This window comes from Ochotona curzoniae, unplaced genomic scaffold, assembly GCF_017591425.1.
Source record: "Ochotona curzoniae isolate NIBS_2020 unplaced genomic scaffold, NIBS_Ocur_1.0 contig_64, whole genome shotgun sequence".
NCBI lineage: Eukaryota > Metazoa > Chordata > Mammalia > Lagomorpha > Ochotonidae > Ochotona > Ochotona curzoniae.
Genome location: NW_024466502.1, coordinates 41,966,287 through 41,989,861, shown reverse-complemented (window position 1 = coordinate 41,989,861; position 23,575 = coordinate 41,966,287). Strand labels below are relative to the sequence as shown.

The 23,575-nt window shown below is 43.8% G+C and overlaps 1 protein-coding gene across 5 annotated transcripts in view; it reads left to right on the top strand.

The window, feature by feature from the left end:
* TSC22D1 (TSC22 domain family member 1) overlaps positions 1-23,181 on the top strand; it is a 116,753-nt gene extending 93,572 nt beyond the window's left edge. For 2 of the 5 annotated variants that reach the window (XM_040991365.1, XM_040991364.1), the window contains 2 exons: positions 20,704-20,755; positions 21,838-23,181. In XM_040991365.1, coding sequence (XP_040847299.1) covers positions 20,704-20,755; positions 21,838-22,095 — 310 coding nt within the window. In that variant the 3' untranslated portion in view covers positions 22,096-23,181. Of the gene's footprint in view, positions 1-17,755; positions 17,770-19,553; positions 19,604-19,890; positions 20,264-20,703; positions 20,756-21,837 lie in introns of those variants that run through there. The other 3 variants (XM_040991367.1, XM_040991369.1, XM_040991366.1) reach the window with 3 other exon arrangements.
* Positions 23,182-23,575: the final 394 nt, after the last annotated feature.

The following is a 23,575-nucleotide window of genomic DNA, read 5'->3' as shown; positions in this document are numbered from 1 at the left end:
GAAATGTATGTGATGCTCAAATTGTTCTCTAACATGTAAATTGTGTTGGAACAAATTAGCATTTTTAAAATAAGTTTTATACAGAACAGATTGTACCTTGATAGGCTCTGTTAGTTTTTAAAAAGCCTTATCTGCATTCCTAGGAAGTATTCCTGACTTCTGTCAAGAATAGAATCACTGATTCTAAAACTTCTGTCATATAGATATTAGCCATTGTAAGCAGCTATTCTTTCTTTTTTTATTTTCCCCTGTTTGATATTTTGTTTTGTTTCTGGCTTATTTCTTAAACTTCACTTTCTGTTCATTCTAGATTTTCCCTTGTGCTCTTGTAAAATCAATTTCCGATTTCCAGGAGCTCTTTTGGTCTGAGTGGTGCTGTCCTTTCCTTCCTCTTTCACACATGTAATCTTACAGGACATTTCTTTTAAAAAAAAATAAAAGATTCCTTTACTTGAAAGGCAGCGTTAGAGTGCTTCCACCTACTGCCTCAAAGGCAGCCATGGCCTCAGCTGGGCCCAGGATCCTATGACTGCGTCTGGGTGTCACACATGGGTGGCCGGGGCCCAAGCACTTGGGCCATCTGCTGCAGCTTTCCCAGGTGCATTGGCAGAGAGCTGGATTAGAACTGAAGCAGCTCGGATTCAAGCAAGTGCTCAACCCCAGTCCCCCTTTGAAAGCGTTTTAATTTCTCCATAGCATCTGTTGTTTGTTTGTTTGTATTAGTAGTCTGTGCTTTATGCCAGCCCTCACACTTTTAGAAGTGTGGACTCTGTCAGAGTTGTTCCGCATACATCAGCCATACTCCAGGCTTTCTCTACTGCTTGCCTAGGTTTTCACTTGAGAAGTTACCATTTCTCCCCACAACCTTGAAATGTGTTGAGATTGACACATCTCCTGTATTTATGCTGTCTTGTGTGTTTAAAATTTCTCTTTAGTGATCTGTAGGTAGAAACAGAGATAAATGTGCTCAAGCTATCATGTTTAGACAGAAATGGTTTTACACAATCTGTAATAAAGTCAGTTCTGTCTGGGGTTAAGTGCATGGCTTCATGAGACTAAACCAAGCATGAGAAAAGAGCGATCATCGCCTATCTAATACATAAGCGTGGTGGGCAGATGATTTACCATTATTTCTTCGAACATAGGCTGTTATGAATGTGTGTCTCGAGACAGGAAAGACTTGGATTTCTATTGAAAGATGAAAAGGTCTCTGGTAATCCTTGACAGTCCCTTAGAATAGAAGGTGGGATAGAATACCTGCTGCTCTTAAGTGCGTGACAGTGCTTCTTAAATGTGCGGTGTACCATGCTGATGGCTCAGAGAAGCTGCCTCTCTACCCCAGCATCAGAGGACTCTCTGATGAAGGTAGCAGGTAAGAGCGAGCTTTTGCCTCATGGAATCTCGCATGCATCGCTGCACACTCCACCGATGCTGCCTGCCGGCGCGGCTCTGTTAAAGCATGAATAGCAGGGATGCGTGTCTTCTGGCTGCTCCCTGTGTCAAAGCATCTGCGCAGCCAGCTCCCTCCACTCCTCTACGTCAAACTCTTTTTCTCAAGGCATCCTTTCTCAAAGGCTTTATCTAAAACGTGGCCGCCTCTGATCTCGTCTCTACAATCCTTGCCACTGCCTCCCTTCCTATGCATGTACTTACCTGTCTTGTTTGGGTTTTATTATTGTTATTATTATCATTATTATTACTGGAAAGGTGGATTTACAAAAAAAAGGAGAGAGAATGATCTTCCATATGCTGGCTCACTCCCCAAGTGGCTGCAATGGCTGGATCTTCAAAGCCAAGCGCCAGGAACTTCTGGTTCTTCCACAAGGGTGAAAGGTACCAAAGGTTTGGGCCATCCTTTCCCAGGCCACAGGCAGGGGAGCTAGATGGGAAGTGAAGCAGCTGGGACACAAACTGGCATCCATATGGGATCATGGGAATGCAAGGCAAGGCAAGGATTTAGCCACTAGGCCATCATGTCAGGCCCCTCTTGTTTGTTTTTTAAGCCCATTTTTAAGCCCATTTGAATATAACTTTAACAAGAACAATGTTTCCAGGGGTTCCTCCCTCCTCCCACTGGAACAGTGCCTTGCACAGATGGGTACACGATGTGTTTTTGTGGGGTTTCCTTTACCTTTCCAGCTACTTCCAAGTGTCCACTGGTAGCCAGCCTTCAGGAGAGTGAGCATTACCAAAGCGGGATAGATGGCACCTGTGGCAACTTTCCGTGGTGGTAATGAGTGGGCTGCTACCCAAGGCAGGTAATTCCTTCTTCCCTTTGGTTTCCTCGCATGCGTATAAATGACCATTATAATGTTGCCTAGTGTATGAACCAGGCCTTGGAATAGTGACCAGCAACTAATAAGTGCGATTAAGTGTCTTATTTTATTATCATTAGTTACTGATGAATACTTCTGCTTGCGACACATTGATAAAACAGTAAAAAGCTCCATGCTTTTCTGGTAGGTTCTAGTAGAAGGAAGCAGCAATAAATTTAGTAAGTATGTACATGGCAGTCACTTAGAAGGATTTGGGGCTGGTGCAGTGTTGCCCCTTGCATGGGGCTTGGGGGACAGAGCACACAGGACTCCAGCAGTGAGGGTGACATCCTGTGGTGGGCATACGAGTGTTTTGTTTTACTGTTATTTCTTCCAATTTACATAAATGATACATTTTGTATGCTTTCAATATATCATTTCCTAAAAAAAAAGTCTTTTGTCTATCCCAAGTATACTTTGGTGTTAAAACAAATTAATCATTCATTAAATCTAATTATCTGACTAGGAAGGAAGCTGGACTTATAATGACTATTTATTTGAAAGGCAGAATTAGAGAGAAAGAGGGATAAAGAGAGAGATCTTCTGTCTGCTACATTCCTAAGTTGCTGCCCAAACTGGGACGGGGCCAGGCTGGAGCCAGGATCTTCTTTCAGGTCTCCTGTGTGAATGTAGGGGCCCCGGGATTTGAGTCATCTACCATAGCTTTTCCCAAGTACATTAGCAGAGAGCTGGATCAGAAGTGGAGCAGCTTGGACTCCTGTATGGCATCCTAGTGTCACAGATGACAGCTTAATCCCCTGTACCACAGTGCTAGCTCCAGAAAGCTGGGTTTTTGTACATCTTTTATTATAACAAACTGGTACCCTATCGACCCCCTCCATCTACCTTATTAAATGCGGCTGAAGTTTATTGTAATTATGTTTTACATGGTGTTCCAGTTTTATATAATTTTTGCAGAATTATGCTGACTTGTGATAGTAATTAGGTCATGGAACTTATATCTTATCACTGATATAATTTTAGTGGTCTTTGCAAAACAGCTTGTCTTATTCAAAATAATTTCACCGAATTTAAAAATTTCTAATGATAAATTTGTAATGAAACGAAGGACTTAGTTTTTCCTCCATCACTCTATATTAATCACTATGTTTTATCTTCAAGTGAATTACAAATGACAATTTTTTTATTAGAGCTACAAATCTAATTGATAAATCAGTTTAAGATATAAACTGTTCAAGTTGTGTAATCATATTGACTACAAGTAACATTTTTTAAGGATAAGTGTCATTTTTTTAAAACACTTAATTTTTTTTTTTTGCTTTATATTTTTGTTTTATTATACCCCTTGTCTACTGATTCACTCTCTAAATGCCCACAACAGCCAGGCTGGACCAAGCCAGAGCTGGGAGGCAGACACCCAAGCCACCCTCTCCCACCTGGGCGGCAGGGATACGTGGACTTGAGCCATCCCAGGAGGCTGCAATTGAGAGCAAAGCTGGGACTCGAACCCAGGCACTCTGATACACAATAAGAATGTCCAGGAGGAGTCTTAATTGCCGAACAAAGGTCTACCCGCATGGGTCTTTTTTTTCCCCATAAATTAGTTGAATTGTCCATTTCTGCGATGCATAAAAACAACTCAGATTCTGGTTCTATTTCATAGTTGGATTGTTCCGATAGTAGAGCCGACTGAGTTTGAATCTTGATTCTGCAATTTATTAAGTCTTTGATTGTTCTCAACCCCAATTTTTTTTTTAAACTTTAAAGTGTAGTCCTTACCACCTTAAATGAAGTAATGTGTACATACAAGCTTATTGAGGAGTCACACCTTTGGGGAATATGAATATGGAGAAGTTTATGTCTGTAATAATTATAGCCAGCTTTAACCTTTATAAACGCTTTCCTTGTTTCTGTACCAGGGAGCTGCTTTGGAGTATCGCAGTAGAGATCTGTAACTTTTCAATTATTTTTAGTTTCTTAATATTTTACTTTCAAAAATTTTAAGACATAAAAATTGTATATTTATGGAGTGCTATGTGACATTTCATTACGTGTACACATTGTATACTATCAGAGAAAAAAAAAAATGATCTCTTCAAGCATCTAACACCTGTGATGCAAACATCCCGGATCCTAACTTCTGGGCCTGCTTTACAAAGAAGCATTTAATGCCGTAGAGGCCCAGAACTTAGTCTTGTCCAGTTGTAATGTAGCACCTGTCAATCAACCTTGCTTCAAACTTCCCTCCTGCCATGTGGTAGCCACTGTTATTTTCTTTCATGACATAACTTGTTTTTTTACACTTCACGCATCAGTAAAGTCATATCATATTTACCTTCCTCTACTTGGTTTATTTCATTTGATGTAATGACCTCCGATTTAATCCATGCTGCTGCAAATGACAAGACTTCATTTTTTCTAGCTGTGTAATATTCGTGTGTATGTGTGTATGCATGCCACATCTATCATTTCAACTGATGGATGAACACTTTGGCTATGTGAATATTGCTGCAACAAACATGGAAGTACAAATGCCTTTTGAAAAAGTGGATTTCATTTCCTTTGAGTACATACCTAACTAATGGGGTTGCTGGGTCACGTGGGTGATTTGTTTTTAGTTTTCTGGGGAACCTCAGTACTGTTTTTCACAATACCTGTAGCAATTCATATTCCTACCTTTTGGGATTTTTAAGCAGATTCATTTTATTTCTTAAAACTTAGTTTAGGATTGATTGCCTCCGTGTTGTGCCTTCCTGAGAGTTCTCTTTTGCCAGTTCGGGTTAAGCTTGTCTCTCTAGCAGTTTGGAGTAGAGTTAGCTGGAGCTGATTGGGTCTCACATCTGTCTGTTCTGTACTGCCTTTCTCGAATAAATAAATAACGTGGGACAGGGGTGTAGGAGAGGGAACGGAGGCGTAACCAGGCAGTGCCAGATGAGCTCGCAGTGCTCCTGTGCCCCACAGTCCTTGCTGAGGTCTTGGCAGGCTCGTGCACTGCAAGACCCCAGGTCCCAGCTGACTTGCTGCTTTGAGCCTCATTCTTCTGGCTCACCCTCAGAACTCTTCACTTAGTGTGTCTGCCTTCATCGGGGAGAACAAACGTGCCTTGGTTTGGCGTTATTTCTGCTGGTGACAGCTGCTACCCGTGTGTCCTGTTGACTCTCCTTTCACCTTGGTAGCAGGCTTCCTTACCAACATGCCGACACATTCCCACATCTTTATACAGATTTTGGTCATTTAAACAGACACTTTAAAAAAATAGTTCTTTTCATTCCTAAGTGAAAAACTGTTGCTTTCTGTACAGTTTGTGTGTGTGTGTGTGTGTGTGTGTGTGTGTGTGTGTGTGTGTGTGTGTGTTTTCCTGAAAAGGAAAGAAAGAAACATGAAAATCCAGTGCTGATGCTGGTGGTGGTGTGGAGCCTTGCTGGTTTCTCCCTGTCTCCTCTCCCTCTTTTCAGGGCTGGCATGCAGTCCTGGGGCAGGCAGGAGGGACAGAGGGTGCAGGCCTCTGCAAGGTGCCTCTGCAAGGTGCTGCCGCAGGCTCCTCCTGGTCTTGGTTGCACCGCTGCTGTTCTGTGTCCTGCGCACTGTCTGGCTGAAGGCCCTTTCAGAAGAAAGAGGAATGTTCTTTCCCAGGAGAGTCATATTGGCTGGCTTTCTGGAAAGCACCCTAGGTGACCTGGCAATGGAGAGCTGACCATCACTTGCCGCCTGCTCAATGAGAACACCTGTGCCATGTTGGTTTCCTCATACCTTAGGCTAGGCCGACAAAGCAGGTGCTTGCAGAACAACTCATGGCCAGCTGCCTCTGCCATGCTTGCTAGACTCATGGCTCTGTCTTACCAAAGGGCTGCCCCAGTTCACTTCAGACTTGCTGAAATCTGGACTAAGTACTATGCCTTTAAGCCAAAGTGAAGGGTCATCTGAAGGAGAGGGACGCTTATTTCTCTACGCTTGCATTATACAAGTTGTTTATAGAAGCCGCAAATTAAACAATTACACCAGCATTTGCTGTCCTGACATGAAAACTTGTCCTCATTTATTGTTTGTTAAGCATGTTTTTGTTTTTTCACCTGAGAGTCCCAGGATAAAAAGAAAAGATAAGAACAGAAAACAGTTTCCATGTGTAAGTGTAGGTGCTGGAGTAGGACAGACACCATCGGCCCGGTAAGAGCAGAGTCTACCTAAAAGGAAGAGTGGCCGGCCATCAGAGCTGCTCTGCAGATGGCTGTCACTGGAGGTCCCAGGGATGCAGGGAACTCATCCGGCGTTCACCTGGGTTAGCCTTCGCTTGTCGTTTGCTTTATCCTACCTAATGAGTTTCTCCAGGCGCTTACATAGCTGCTCAGCAGAGAGCAGTGTCCCATCAGGGTAAGCATATCCATCTCCTCAAACATTTGAGCTTTTCATCAACTTTATGATTTTTTTTTGTAGTACAGTGTCATACAGTATAGGCAACAAGTTTAAATACTAAAAAATCCTAATGATCATTATGAATTGACATTTCATACTCCATTGGCCTTGGTAGCACCATTCAGTACTTTATTATTTTTATTATTTTGTCCTGTTGCCCTCCTTTTTTAAGATGCATTTATTTGTATTGGAAAGGCAGATTTACGGAGAGAAGGAGAGACAGAGAGAAAAATCTTACTGGTTCACTGCCCAAATGTCTGCAATGGTGGAACTGAGCCGATCCAAAGCCAGACACCTGGCACATCTTTTCGGTCTCCCACACCGTTAGCAGGGTTGGCTTTGGGCCATGCTTCATTGCTTTCCCAGGCCTAAGCGGGAAGCTGGGTTGAAAGTGGTGCACCCAGGTCATGAACCAGTGCCATTATGAGATATTGGTACTGGCAGACAGAGATTAGCCAACGGAGCCATCATGCTGGCCCCTTGCCTTTATTTTTTATTTTATTTTTTCTTTTCCTGAAGATTTACTTATTTATTGGAAAGGCAAGGGGCCAGAAGGAGGGAAAGACCAATCTTTGATCTGTCAGTTTATTCCCCATATGGTTTCAATGGCCTGGGACAGGTTGAAGCCAGGAGTCTGAAATGCTATCTCAAGTGGGCACACAAGACTCAGGACTTAGGCCATCTTCCACTGCTTTGCCAGGTTCATTAGCAGGGAGCTGGATAGGAGGTGAAGCAACGGACGGACCTCAAACTGGTGCCTGTATGGAATGCCAGTATCGCAGTTGATAGCTTAATGTGCTGTGCCACAGTGCCGGCCCCATCCCTTATTTAACTGAAGAAAAGAGCATAGAGCCAGAGTCACAATAAGATGGTGACGATGTGGAGGGAGATCCTAGGTGACAGTAACAGTGAAGATCCAGAGGGACCACTGGGACAACACAGAGGCTCCCAGAGATATGTGCAGCCAAGGCCAGTTCCCCTTTCATGTTTAGTCCCCAGGCTTGAGTACACTGCCCTTGGCAAGTGAACCATTTTCTCTAACCTGCGTGGACTCCTTCTAACCCTCTTGGTAGCTCCAGAAGGTTCCTAAGGAGCCACCATGTTGATGAAAGCTGTCTGCCAATTCTTCTTAGGCACATTCCCGTAAGGGATGTCGGCCGGTATTCTGTGACTATGGTAAGACTTGCTCACTTCCAGACTTCTGGGACTGTGCGACTCGCTGGCCCCAGAGCTCCCCTGGGTGATCCTGTTAGCTGTCCAGGAGCATACGGTGCTGGAGAAGGCCATTCTCACCAGAGCTCTCCTTCCCTAAACTAGACCAGAAGCCCTGCGGCTGGGCTACCTGGTTCACATGCCTCACCTCCAGCCTCCCAGCTGGTTTCCTTTTCTCCAATGTGGGAAACCTTAGAAGATGACTGTGGTCCCACAGAGATGAGCAGTAAGGCTCGCTGCTTTATACCTTCACTCTTCCAGCTGTGAGAGTCATTGGTTGAATTACCATCTGCCTTGATCTAGAATTCATAGGCTGCCCTTCTAGAACACAGCGTGTTGAATGGGAACCTGGCTTTGAACCCAGTCCTACAATTAATTAGACAAGTGTGGGTCACAATACTTAACATTGTTTGGCCTCCATTTATAATAATGAAGAAATTAAAACTGATTGATATCTAGAAATCTAACTGATTTCAGCTCTGAAATTCTAAATAGATCCCTTAAAATAACCCTCAAGCACTATGTAATCACAGAGCTGAGTAGAAATGTGTCCACTAATTGAAGGAAACGGAGTTACCAAACACGTATACCTAGCATGGAATAGTCATCTTCATGTGTTAATGCATACTCGGTGCTGCACTACCTTCAGCATTCAGTAGCTCTGTGACGTCTGTGAATTTATCTGCAGCTTTGTAAGTTAAGCTGTTCAGTTGAGCTTCAGGAGATTATTTTGGACCAACTCTTATGGTCCTATGTGGGTCTGCGTGCACGGAAACATGAAATGATTAGTATCATTTCTACTGGCTCGTCTGTTGGTACTGCTCAACTTCCAGATTTCATTTTGTGTAAGGTTTATTTATTTTTATTGGAAAGTCAGATTTACAGAGAGAAGGAGAGACAGAGAGGAATATCTTCTGTCTGCTGGTTTACTCTCCCAAGTGGCTGCGACGGCCAGGGCTGAGCCCATCTGAAGCCAGGAGCCAGGAGCTTCTTCCAGGTCTCCCATGAGAGTGCAGGGTCCCAAGCCTTTAGGCCATCCTCCTCTGCTTTCCCAGGTCACAGGCAGGGAGCTGGATGGGAAGTGGAGCAGCCAGAACATGAACTGGCACTCATATGGGAGCCAGGAGCTTGCAAGATGAGGATTTAGTCACTGAACTATCAGATTGGGCCCTTGTTTTGTTTTTGAGAGGCAAAAAGACAGAGAAAGAGTTTCCATCAACTTGTTCACTCACCAGGTGCCCCCAGCAGTGGCAGAGATGACCTGGTGTCTGAACAAAAAGCCAGGAGTGCAATCTCTGGTCTCCTGTGTTGGAGAGTAGGAACTCCATTAGTAACCCAGGGAATTCTTTGGTGGGGTACTGGGTGGTGAACTGAATCAAAGCTCTTGAATGTGGGACAGGAAGACCTTAACCGCTAGGCTGAATTAGCCCAGCTCCCTACCTTGTGCAATTTACCATGAAAAGTTAACTTGAAGTAACTAGTTATTAAAAAAAAAAAGTAAAAGAGAAGCTCAAAGCATCTATTTTTCACAGCTGAACAAAAGTAGAATAGAAATAAAACTCATTTTCAAAGAACACTAAGTTCTAGAAATAGAAAATCATAATTAGGCCAACTTTTTAGTTCTGATACTTTATAATGTCATTTGGCTTCTCAGTTTTTGATGCTTCTTTTTGTATGTGACTCTAGATTTCATAATCTGTTGTTTAGCAGAAGTGGTAATTAATGGGAAGATTTCCTTTTGAAATGCTTATTATGTTCATGTAGGTAAAAGTTTTAAAAAGTACTTTTGGCACTGAGTAATGTTGAACCTCATCGCTCTCCTACTGGGAAACTCCTGTTGTAGCAGTTGATCTTCAGTTAAAGTCTTCCGTACTACTTTTTTTTTTAAAGTATTATTTGTTAAAGGTATACTTATTTGAAAGCGAGCAAGACCTTCCATCTTCTGATTAATTCTTCAGATGGCTGCAACAAGTGGGGCTCAGCTAAGTGGAAGCCACAAGCCAAGACTCCCCGTCCTGGTCACCCATGTGGGTGGCAAGGACCCAAGGTCTTGAGCCACCATCTGCTGCCCGCCCAGTCACAGTAGCAGGAAGCTGGATTCGAAGCATCTGGAACTCGCTGAAACAGACAGCACTACCACATGGAATGTGGGCATCCCAAGCAGCAGCACTTACAAAGAGCTTTAGGTATCATACATGCAAAGAGTTCCCATACATTTACAAACATGTTGTTAAGATTTTTAAAATTAGCATTCTTAGGGCTCAGTATTGTGGCCCAGGGGTTTAAACCATTACCCGTGCAGCCAGCATCCCGTATGGGTACAAGTTTGTGTCTTGGAAGTTCTGTTCTGATCCAGCTTCCTGCTTATAGATTAGAGAAATAACAGGAGATAGCCCAACTGCTTGGGTCCCAACTGCTTGCTACCCACATGGCAGACCTAGATGAAGCTCCTGGCTTTGGCCTGACTTGATCCTAGCCATTACAGCCATTTAGAAAAAGAACCAGAGCACATGGAAAATTCAGTCTCTTTCCCCTCAGCCTCCTTCCTCACCTCTTCCTTTCTCTCTCTCTCTCTGTTAATTCTGACTTTCAAATAAATTTTAAAAGTTATTACCAACACGGAGTCCTGAAGTCTACCTTTGAACCCTGTTCTGCCGGTCAGTCATTGCATCACCCTGCTCCCTGTCCTAAATTTTTTTGAAGAAATTAAATTCTGGGATACGAGCTGGTGTCCATATGGGATCCTAGAGAAAGCAAGACAAGGATTTTAGCCACTAGCTACCACACTGGGCCCACTTTAGTAGCTGTAAGAACAAGATTATAAACTAAAGTGCAAGCCCAATCATATATTTCATATGATTATAGAGCTGTTGATAAAATAAAATAGCTGTGGCGAGTGCATTGGGTTAAGCCATTCTAGAATGATGCCATCCTTTATTGGTGCTGGTTTGAGTATGAGCTGCTCTTATCAATCCAGCACCCTGCTAATATGCTGGAGAAAGCAGCAGAAAATGGCTCAAGTACTTGGGCAACGTCACCCATGTGGGAGGCCCAAATGAGGAGGTTCCGGTTTCCTGTGCTTGACCCAGCCCTAACTATTGCAGCCATTTGAGACTGAACCAGCAAATGGAAAATCCTTCTCCCTCTATATAACTCTGCCATTCAAATATACAAGTCTTTTTAAAAGAAAAAAAAATCAGTTACATAAAATAGGAAACTTTAGGTCTCTTCGATCAACATACACAAGTACTTGTATTTTTAAAATATTTTTATTTGTTTCTACTTTCATATATATGTATTATTTTAATTAAAGATATATTAAAGTATATAAAATAGCCCATTTCATACCAAGAGAGTAGAATGGCAGCTACCAGGAACTGGGAGAAGGTGGAGAATGGGGAGATACTAAACAAGTATTCAGATTTGCAAGATAAAAATGTTAGGGAGGTGTATTTCACAGCAATGTTTGTATACTTAATACTGAATCATATGCTTAGAAATTGTTACAATGGTAAATTTTTGTTCTTTTTACTATTTTCTAAAATACATCTCTATATAAACATAAAATAGAATTAACTAAAAAAACACTAATTTTTATTTTTTTTTCAATTTGCTATCAAGAGGTACCCATTTTTTGGTTTTGTTTTATTTTTCATTTATTTTTAAAAGATTTATTTATTTTTATTGGAAAGTCAAATATACAGAGAGAAAGATCTCCTATCTGCTGATTCACTCCCCAAGTGACCACAATGGCCAAAGCTGAGCCTATCCAAAGCCAGGCGCCTCATCTGGGTTTCACACGTGGGTGCTGGGTCCTAAGACCTAGGGCTGTCCTCCACTGCTTTCCCACTCCACAAGCAGGGAGCTGGGTGGGACATGCAGCTTCTGGGACACGAACCAATGCCCATATGGGATCCTGGACACACACAAGGCAAGGTTTTAGCTACTAGGCTATTGTATTGAGCCCTTGTTTGTCATTTTTTTTTTTTAAGGTATGCTTTAGATTAAGTTTCTCTTTTGGGTATATAGTTGCACAAATTTTGCAAAACACAGAAAACAAAACAAAAGAATGATATAATGAGGATGCTACCATAGTCAAAATGTGAAATAGTTCAATTACTCTCAAAAATCTCCCTCCCTATTCCAGGTTCCAACAGCTTCTGATTTGTTTTCTGTTCCTATGGTTTTGCCTTTTCTAGCAGGTCAGAGATAGTTTGCAAACCTTTTTGAGTCTAGCTCTTTCCATTATCATAGTATGTCTGAGAGTCCTTCATGTTGTTACGTGTGTCAGTAGTTCATTTGTTTTTATTGGATGCTTCCTGATCTGTTTCCTTTTCTTAGTTGAATGAGATTTGGATCATCAGGGTTTGGGTGATTTGTTGGAACTCCTCCAGGCATTCAAATGAAAGTTTTGTCATAGTGTTATTTCTCTAGGGTAAAGAAATTGAATCAGAATTACTGGGTGTTATGAAGTGAATATCCAGTTTTATAAGCCTCTGCAAAACCATTGGCCAGGTGGTCTCAGGAGCGTGCGTTCCCACTGTCTCAGCTCCCACAAGCTTTTTTTTTTTTATCAACACTGGAGATTTCCAGGTGTAAAATGTTTTCTTTATTCTGATATGTGAGCAGTGGTATTTCTATGACTTTAGTTTACATTTCTGTAGTGAATAGTATTGTTTAGTATGTTTTTTGTCATGTGTTTGCCATTCCTAAATCTTTGATTAAATGTCTCAAAGTCTTTTGCCAATTTCTCTTATTGATTGTTTTCCTGCCATTGAGTTTTCAGTTCTCCAGGTATTTTTGTGTAAGACTCTTACCAGATAAATAACTTGCAATATTTTATATATATATATTTCTCACTTTTTGTCTTTCAAAGAATAGTAGTCTTTCATATTGAATCAAATAGTTTATTTTTTCTTTCAAAGAACTGTGCTCTTGTCATATCTAAGAAATCTTTGCAAATGCAATGTCTGAAAGATTTCACTTATGTTTTCCTCCACAAACTTTCTAGTTTTGGATTTTACAAGTAGGTCTCATGTGGTATGTGCATGTATCAAGGTGGGTTTGCTGATTTTGCTTTTTATGAATGCAGTTACCCAGCCATTCTAGCACCATCTGGGGAAAAGAGTGTCTCCTCTGCTGTGAACTGGCTTGACTTCCTTGTTGAAAATCAACTTGCTAAGCATATGGATCAATTTCCAACTTCTCTGTTTTGTTCCATCGTTCTGTGTTTTTACCAATACTAGACTATCTTGATGAAAGTAGCTTGACAGGTATGGGATACTGGCATCCCAAGCAATGACCTGTCCCACTGTGCCACAATGCTAGCTCTAGATTACAAACTTTTAAAAAGATTTATTTACTTGAAAAGCAGAACAACAGGGAAGTAGAGCAAAGAGACAGACAAGCATCTTCTATTCCCTGGTTCATTTCTCAAGTGATCCTAACAGCCAGGTCTGGACCAGGGCAAAGCCAAGAGCCTGGAACTCAATCCTGGTGTCCTACATGGGTAGCAGGGACCCAAGTAGGTGGGTCATTAGCAGAGAACTAGGTCAGAAGCAGTGAAGCCAAGACTCAAACTGGCATTCATATATGGGATGCCAACCTTGCAACAGCAGCCTATCCCACTGTGCTATAATACCAACCCCTGTGCATTTTTTTATGGTTGCATTTTTCCTTCTATGTTGGCTTATTGGCTTTAGAGTTTGTAGTACAGGTTGAGCATCCCTAAACTAAAATTCCAAAATTTAAAATTCTTCAAAATCTGAAAGTTACCTGAGTGTCAATAGGATGGTGTCACAGTAGAAAATTCTTCCTATGATAAGTTCTCCATAAAATGCAGATGCACCGAAAACATTTTATATGATTACCTTTGGTCTATGTGTAAAGTGTTTATGAAACATAAATGAATTATATGTTATGATTTATATCCCATTGCCAAAGCTCCTTCCCTATATACAGATAATTCTCTAAAATCAGGGGTGGGGGCGGAACAATATCTGGAACATTTGGTGTGTCAAGCACTGTGGAGGAAGGATGCTCAGCAGGTGCATATTCTTGAACACCATCATCCACTCAATTGACAATAGAACCTCACATAAGTACTTTTCCTACCTCCGGCCTTGTTTTGTTTTAGCCTTTTACTTCCCCAAATGTTTATAGCCTATCCCCATATGTTGTTTTTTGTTTTGTTTTTTCTTTAAATAGTCAATTATTGTTTAAAATATTTAAAACTAAATTTCCCCCTAGTATCAGTTTCCTTCTATCTGAAAGATTTAAATTTAACAGATCCCACAGTGCAGGTGTGCTGGTGATGGATATCTTCAGTATTTGTATATCTGACAAAGTCGAAGTTTCGCTTCATACTTGCGAAAGGTGTTTTATTTGTAGGTGGAAGGTTGATGTTTCCTTGAAGCAACCGAAGGGTGCTGCTGCACTGGTTCCGGCCAGGAGCCTACCCTTACTCCTCTTACCTTTGACTGTTCTATACCTAATCTGGTTCTTTACTTCTGGCCACTTCCAACAATTTTCTTTTTTTCGAAGATTTTTTCACTGTTCTTATGCTTATTTGATTATGATATACCTTGTAGATTTCATTATTATTCTCTTGCATAGAGTTCAGTGAACTTGCAGGGTATGTTGTTTGTTATTAAAGTTTGGGGAAATTGCCATTGTTTCTTAAACATTCTCCCCTCCTTTGAGGACTTCACTAAGGTACATTTGGTTGCTTAAATGATTGCACAGTTTTTGACACATTGTCATTATTTTTGTTTCTGTTTTGGATGGTTTTTATTGCTATAATATTACTAACACTTCTCGCTCATCTAATCTGTTACTAATCCCACCCCAATCTTTTTTCTATCCAAATGTTGTATATTTCATCTTTGTAAGTAGAATTTGTGTTTTTCCATTATATTTTTCACACTGTGCTTAATATGTTAATGAATTTCTCTGTCTTCTTGAACATATAATATACAATCCCAATAGCTGGTTTTTTGGTTTGTTTGTTTGTTTGTCTATAGATTTGAGCATCTTTGGCATAACTGGGTCATTCTAATTTATTTTTCTCATTTCCCTACTTGTTTATATGCCTGGTACTTCTTTTAGCGCCATTATTCATTATTGGATGTTCAAGACCTTGTTGGGTTAAATATCCTTGAACTTATTTTGTGTTGGGACAAAATTAAGTAACTTAGAAATACTTTGCTCCTTTCGAATCAGTTTTTAGAGGATGAACACCCTTCACTCAAGGACAGCCTTGGCATCTGTCCTCAGGCAGTATCCTTTTTCGTGTCCAGTGGTCCCAGTTACACAGTACTTTCACTCAGAGGGCACTAACACCAACGAATTCCACACTGTGCCCAGTTCTGTCCCTGCTGGTTTGAAGTGGTTTCCTCCTGGTGCATGTGGATAAGCACTCAGCTGGAGCCCCAGCCCACGCAAGTCCTTTTCTTTGCCTGATTCTCTTGGTTTTATTTATTTATTTTTAAATTGTAAGGCAATGCATATGCATCCCTAAAGATTAAAAAAAAAAAGTGAGTAAAAATAAAAATTAGCAGTTCCTGTTTTTTTTTTTTACTCCTTCCAGTTTGTCCTTCTGAGACCCACTTTCAACTTTATTTTTTTTTCTAACATTTACCTCTACCTTTCTACATAATATATTTATCCCCATATTACTTCATATTTTGTCAACTTTAGATAACATATAGTCAAGTTACAGAGTGGATTACAACCGAGCACTCATAAACCATTCCCACCATGTGGTCCCTACAGACTTCCCAAAAAGCTTTTGAAAGTTAATATGAAACTGAAACAATGAATGTAGTCCTGTAAATTTTATGAGCATTCCATTGCTTTTCGTCATCTTGCACAACCGCCTTGGAGGGTTATCTGGTTGGCCTATTCAGACTGCTCCATGCTTGTGGCGGCTCCCCTGTCCACTGCTAGGGCTTAGGTGTGTTTGTTGGTCTGGAATCTTCTATCTTCCTCCAGCATCACAGCCTAGAGGCAGGCCACCTGCTGGTTAGGCTTGCTTGGCAGCTGTCTGCTTGAGATTTTCAGATTTCATCACCATTGGCCTGTTGGTTCTCCTCCTCCTCTTGGGTGTCTGAGTCTCTGCTTCCTATTCTCATGCTTTCTTTGCTTTGCTTTTTTCTTTTCCTTCCTCGCTTCTTTTCTTAATTTGCTCTTCCATTTTAGTTTCTGAAGTGTCTAAAAATGTGTTGTTTTGTTCTTGTAAGAGGGAGGGAAGAGACACAGAGACGGCGGGTGGAGATGCTTTTATTTTACCCTTACACTCAGATGATGATTTGGCCAAGTGAGGAATTCTAGATAAAAAATCGTTTTCATTGGGAATTGTAAAGGAATTTTAGCCAGCAGCCAGCAAAACCATTCTGATGCTAGTCCTGTGTTTATACCTTGTTTTTCCCATTTGCAAGTTTTCAAATGCTGTCTGTCCCCTGTGGTATGAAATTTCAAGTCTGTTTGGCCTTACTGCTTATTCTCAGTGTGTGGGTCCCAACACCAAGGCATTATTTGATGTTTATCTGTGAGTCAGTTTCCCTTTCTGACCACATTTTTTAAGTTTACAGATAAAATTGTATGCATTTATTGTGTATGACCCATTGCTCTGCAGTATCTGTAACCTGTGGAATAGTTAAACCTAGCCAGTTAGCACATGCACTGTCTTACAGGCCTCTGCAGTAAGAACTTGCATTCACTCTTTGCATTTTTTACAAATACAGTTTATGATTGCTAACTGTAATCACCATGCTATTCAGTAAGTCTCTACAACTATTCCTGCTATCTGACTGTAACTATATGGAAGGTCTTTCAAAAGCTCATGGGAAAATGCAGGTTATGCTTGAATTCCACTTTCCCGTGAATGTTTGAAAGCCTCTTCATGTTTCCTTTGACCAACATCCTCTCGTTCCCCCTTTCTAACCATCCCAGCCACCGGAGGCCACCATATAGTCTCAGCTTTTCTGTCATCAACTGTTTTAGATTTAACATACAAGTGGGATTATATAGCATGCACATTTGTCTTTCTGTGCCTGGCCTATTCTGCTTAAGATAATGTCCTCCACATTCATCTGTGTTTTTGCAAATAACACACTTTTGTTCTCTATTGGGGCTGAATAAGTATTTTACCCATGTGTGTACCACCTTTTCTGCTGTAGTTTTGTTTGTTCAACCTGGTAACCCTCTACCAGTGCCTAATTACAGTCAACCAGCAAAGTGGGGGTGGCCTAGGAGTCCACTCACAGCAGTGATTTATCAGGGCTGAATGAAGTACCCTAGTTTCATTTCTGGCAGTCGCTTTAGCTTTGCAAGGAATCTGGACAGGGGAGAAACGGGTTGTTCTGTCTGGGTGGCAGCCTCCCACCCGTAGCTATGTTGCCCAGGGCGGATCAGATTCGGGAGGAAGGCAGGTGTCACTAACCTAGAACACAGTCCCTGCCTTGGTTCCTCCCCATGTTACTAGTGTGTAAAGGCGGTTGCCACACAAGAAGACTACATAGACAACAGCAAAATAACCCTGTCTCACCCTGCAGCCCGCATTACTCCTGGGAGTGAGACCTCCGGACTCACTTGAGACACCTGCCTGAAGCCCCTTGGTGGGGCACAGCTGTCTAGGTGCCCCTGAGAACAGTCGTAGCATGTGCCTGGTCCCAGCAGCAGGTCTTTGGTGAGCCCTGGATGGGCCCCAAGAAGCAGATATTGTGTCTTGAATGTAGTTCCAGACAATTGGGCCCCAGGTATTTGTAATCCAAGGATGTGACTCCACTTTCTCAAGTTCTGTCTTCTGGTTTCACATAAACTCTAGTCTTTATCAGGATCTGATACATTTACGTGAAATGACTAGATCTGTGTAACCTTCTGGTATTTCTCTGGGTTTGTGTCCTTTGGCCAAGCAGATTTCTCCAGAATTCTCCAGAAACCTCCACGTGCCTAAGGACGGACACACACACACACACACACACACACACACACACACACACACACACCCTGCCCCTGAGTAGGGAGGTAGGCTCAGCAGACTGTGCTTGCTTGTATCAGCTTCTGTTGCTTTTTGCAGAGGGCAATCAGGGAAATGCACAGTTTTAGCCATAAATTTTTAAAAATGCAGACACTGTCCCGTGGCAATTCTGTTTAACATCTGTAGGCTTGGGGATCTGACCCCCAACTTATCACGATTTTTTAGGCTTCCACTTACACTCTGTTCCATTCTTATTGAAAATTGGTGCCTTCTTAGAAGCGAATGTGTTATATGAAATAATGTAATTAGTTTTTACACATTATAGATGCCCTGAAAACATTATTTTGTACACAAAAACGAAGCCTCAAAATTTGGATCATATGAAAAAGGAGTCCTGGAGATGTAGATTTTGTCAGATTTCGGTTTTTAACCCAAAAGAGAATTATTTTGTGTATCATTAGGTTTGGTTCTGAATCTCTTGACGGTTTCCACACCCAGACTTTTGCCCTGCAGGTCTCAGGTCAATCTAAGAGGCTGTCAGGAAAGGCTGCTGCGGGAGACAGGAGAGATTGCATTGCGTGTGTGCTTGTGTGTGCGTGAACACAATACGTGCTGTGTAGGTTCTGTGGTCAAATTCCATGTTGGAAATTGTGAGGACAGGATTTGTGTAGGGATTGGGAGAGGCCTCCCGGCGCACTTGGAGTTCTTGTTCTCATAGTAGCGTGCCGTTAGAGGGCAGTATTGTCGAGGTTAAGTTTTTCTTTCACGTATTGCATTGCGATGCAAACTGTGTTTTACCATGGTCAAGTAAAGGTCAGGGCTTACATGCATATTATATCAAACTGTAAACTTAATTGATGCCTCTAAAATAATGGAGGAAAGTTTGTAAGCGGGGAATCTCTTGATTTTTGCCTTGAAGAAGGAAAACACGTGGTCTGTGTGACCCTAGGATGAAATAGAAGTAAGCCTGCAGAGTCTGGGCTATTTAGCCGATTCAGGACACGGGGAGTGGGCAAAGGGATCAACCTGAAGGAGTTTGTGTGTTTTCGATGTGTTCTTTGCAACATTCCAATCCTTATGAAGGCTCACAGCATTGAGTCTTAGAGGCATTGTCTGCTTAATTTCCAAAAGCGTGCCTTAAGGACTTACTGAAAATAGCTCTATGTAATATTCAGCCCGTGGGTTGACTTTTCTAGCTGTAAAATGGAAGAAGGCATACATAGTTAATCACTGGTGAGAAAGCATTGTTAGGGATATGCACTCTATGATTTATATGGTCCTAGGGACAGAAGGAAGATCGACTGGACTCCATCTGGTGGATTCGGTTTTGGCTCTATTTTTGTATGCCTAGCAGAGAACACACACACACACACACACACACACACACACACACACACGTTTTGTTTTGATAAAGGTAGTATCTGAAAAAAGCAAACACAATGTTCCCCTCTAAAAATTCACTGGCATTTCAAAAATATATACTGTTGCAATACAGTTCTTATCCTGATAAATAAAACCGTCTAGAAAAATCCTCCCATTGCTGTTGCCTGTGAGAACTAGATAAATCGAAATCGAGACACTCCAAGCTCCTCCAAGTCTTTGAAGCAGGAAGGACTGAGCATGCCCAGTAGCTCAGACGGGTCTGGTTGCAAATAGGAAGCTTTCTCGCCGCGCGGCAGCCACGGGGACGGGCAGCTCCTGGGACGGGGTCTGACTCCCTGGAAACGTAAGCACGTGCGGGTGGGCTCCGAGCGCATCTCTGCAGGGACCCTGGGCTCGCGTGCCGTGGCGGTGGGCAGGCGCCCCGAGCAGGGGGCGGCGGACGCCCCCCGAGCCCCGCGCCCGGCTCTCGCGCCCCCCTCCCCCCCGCTCGGGAGAGCGGGATCTGGCGCCTGGGGGCGGGGTGGCGGAGAAAGGCCGGGAAGCAGGCGGAGGGCGGGACGGGCGAGCAGGCGGCCAATGGGCGCCGCTCCTCCGCCTCCTCCTCAAGCCCCGCTGATATTTTGCACTGAGCCCGGGGCGCCGGGTGTTAGATCCGAGTCGGAGCCTGGCTGCTCGGCACAGCGCTGGGATCCGCATCCTGCTCGAGGTCTCCAAGCCCAAGAAGCCGGAGTCTCCTCTTAAATTAAAGGGCTGCACTTTGCTCTCTCTCCTCCGGGCTGTAGAAGGCTCGAAGATTTTTATCTAGCTCCAACAGAACTGCTGCTGTTCCCTCTTTTTTTTTTTTTTTTTTCCGTGAGAGTGTTTTTGGCTGCAATTGCATGAAATCCCAATGGTGTAGACCAGTGGCGATGGATCTAGGAGTTTACCAGCTGAGACATTTCTCGATTTCTTTCTTGTCGTCCTTGCTGGGGACGGAGAACGCCTCTGTGCGACTTGACAATAGGTAAATGTCGGCCGGGATCTTTTTTTTTTCCCTCCTCTAGCTGTAAAAATCACTTGCAAATATTGCAGGTGAAGAGTAACCAGGCTAATTCCTTTGTCCGTTGCCGAGAGATGACCGGTGACCGCGGCTGTTGCTTTTTGATAATGTTGAGAATAACTGTGTGGTGGCTGGGTCCAGCCCAGAGCTCTGGCTTTTCCAAAACCCACATTATGTAATTTAGCTCTTTTGTGGTTAACTAAAATACGGAAATGCCTGGATTATTTGCTAGGGAATAGCTGGTATTTTCTGGAGATTGGCACACTACCTAGGACCAACGAATATATTCAAAAATAACGCTTGGCAATGTCGCCTAATTGGGAGATCCTCTTAAAAGAAAAAAAACCTAGGATATATTTTCGATAAATTTCAGCTATCGATGATCTGTTTGCTTTCTTTTTCAGCTCCTCTGGTGCAAGCGTGGTAGCTATTGACAACAAAATCGAGCAAGCTATGGTATGTAACGCTTGAAAACTGTTTTGTCCTACATGTGGGCGCATTGCACACGCACAAACAGGCTTGTCTTGGGGTGGAACCCCGGCGCCTCCCTTCACATCGGATGCCTTGGGTCGCCCCCTCGGCATCCGGGGGGCTCGAGGCCACACGCACTGGGAGAAAAGGGGGCTCTGGGGGTGTTAAAAGGTTCTCCCCCGGCTCTGCCCGTTCCTCGTTGCTGTGGATAGGCTAAGGGAAGCACCAGGCTCCGCGTCCCCTAGCGTGGGCCCAGAACACTTTTTTTTTTCTTAAGGGATGGGGCCGAAGCTGGACTCCTTTAAGGTTTTTCACTGGGAAGCCCTCCCTCCCGGGCGGTGCACAAACGGGACCCCCGGGTGACGCTGGCCCCTGCAACAATGGGGAAGGGTCGGGGGTCGGGGGCAAAGTTTCATGGTAAGCCTGCGCCTGGATTTCTCCTATTTTTATTTCCGCCTCGGCCATTCTTTGTTATTGGAGCAGCGCCTGTAGCTCTTCTCACGGGATTCTCTGCCCACTGTTGCTAGGCAAACTCCGAACCTTTAATTCGGAGCTATAAATAACTCGGGCTCCCATTGGCCGCGACTGCTGCCCAGGTTTCTGTGATGTCAGCTTAATCGCGGAGGGGGGTGGTGTGGGGAGGAGCGGGCTGGGGTGGAGGGAAGAAAATGCGGCAACATGCTCGGTAGGAACTGGCTGCAGCCGGTGCTGAGGGAGGCGGCGCCGGAGGCCGTGGGGGCGGGGAGGAGGCCACCGGCGCCTGGCGGGCCTGGACACCCCGGGCCGGGCAGGCCGAGGGGGCGCGGGGCGCATCTCGGGCAGCAGGGACACCCCCCGCCCTGTGCACTGCTGGCTAAAGGGCTGCAGAGGAGTCCCAGACTTGTAAAAAGGCACGATCCCTGGCACTGAAAGCACCGTACGGTTAGGGCGTGCTGGAATGCTTTGTAACAAACTGTAAAAGGTCCACATATCTGCATGCCTGGGGGAAGATCATGGCAGCGTTGGAAACGCCCCAGCGGAGGAACCGGCCGCTTCACCAGCTTTGCTTTTCTCTGCTCCTTCTTCAGGATCTGGTGAAAAGCCATTTGATGTATGCGGTTCGAGAGGAAGTGGAGGTCCTGAAGGAGCAGATCAAAGAACTCATAGAGAAGAACTCCCAGCTGGAGCAGGAGAATAACCTGCTGAAGACACTGGCCAGCCCCGAGCAGCTCGCCCAGTTTCAGGCCCAGCTGCAGACAGGGTCGCCGCCGGCCACCACGCAGCCCCAGGGCAGCACGCAGCCGCCTGCGCAGCCGGCGTCTCAGGGCTCGGGACCGACCGCCTAGCCGCCTGGGCCCACCCGCGCAGAACTGGCTGCTGCTGTCGGAACTGAACAGACCGCAGAAGATGTGCTAGGGAGCGTCCGCCTCCACAGTCGCCCATTTCATTGCTCGCGGCAAAAAGAGACGTGAGACTGACATGCCATTCTCTCTTTTTCCCAGTATTAAACACTCATATGCTTTCGGCTTGAAGACATGTCCTAGTTGGGTGAATTACAGGTTAACCAGAGAATTAGCATGGATGTGCCGGGCATCCCCCAGGCAGCTTGGCAGATCTCGGAGAAGTAGTTTAGGTCGCGTGCTGCGGAACCGAGCCGAGCAGGGTGCCTTGCAACCCTTCCCCACCCCTCACCCCCTGCTCCGGGAGCCTCTCTCCCATCTGCACATGTAGGGTTCTCCATGGGGTCGCCTAGCACTGGCGCTTCCCACCAGACTATCCTCTCCTCCCCAGGAGGCAATCCAGGGAGGCTCAAGACTAAGCCAAGGGGGGCGCAGAGTGCATTGCACCAACAGACAACCGTCACCCGAGTCCATACAAAACAATAGTACTGTGCCTCTACTGAAACAGCAGATGACGCAAAACTATTCGAGTGACAAAAAAGCAAACGGTGACAGGTAGCTGGGGCCTAGGCAATCTTCCCACGAAGGTTGTTTTGCTTATTGTACATTTGTGTATGTAGTGTAACTATTTTGTACCATAGAGAACTGTAACTACTATTTAGGTTGTACAGATTGCCGTTTAGGAGCTTCGTTGGCTGTCTTGCAGAGGTGTGGATCGTCTTTTATAGAGAAATGGACATAGAAACTGCTCCACCACAAAAGCCACATCCAGAAATTTGACAGATTTGGCCCAGTCACTTTGTGTGTACGCTGAAGTCTGCTGAAGATCCTCAAGTAAATCCTGTTCCCTGTCTTTGGGTTGAGATCAGTTCTAGCTAGTGAGAGGGGTTCCCCTAGGGGTTCTGCATATTACCTGTATAGTAGTTCTATGCATATGTTTCTGTGCATGTTCTCTACACAGTTGTGAGGTGTCACTGTATTTAACTGTTGCACTTGTCAACTTTCAATAAAGCATATAAAAATGTTGATAAACAAGTGTTGCCCTATTACAGTGTTAACGGAACTGCTGTTTCTCCACGACCCTTTCCAGGCAGAATTAAAATCATTGGACTTGCTAAAATTCTGAAGGGGGAATGATTTGAAATCCGACTTTGCGTTATTTAGCTGGTTAGGGAGAGACAATCTTAGGTCACTTAAAGTCCTCTGGGAGACCATAGGTTGTTAGAGAATCCCAACATCCCTTAGGATTTATGAAGAAGACGTGGAGATGTTAACCTCAGTGTTTTTCGAGCTGAGAAGGAAATGTCTTCCCAGTGTATAATCCCAATAAGCAATGCTGGGATCAAAAGCTGAAAGTCAGAAAAGCTGATTCCCATTTGCCTGACTCGGCCACCGAGCACTGGGACGTCTTTCCCAGTACAGAGGG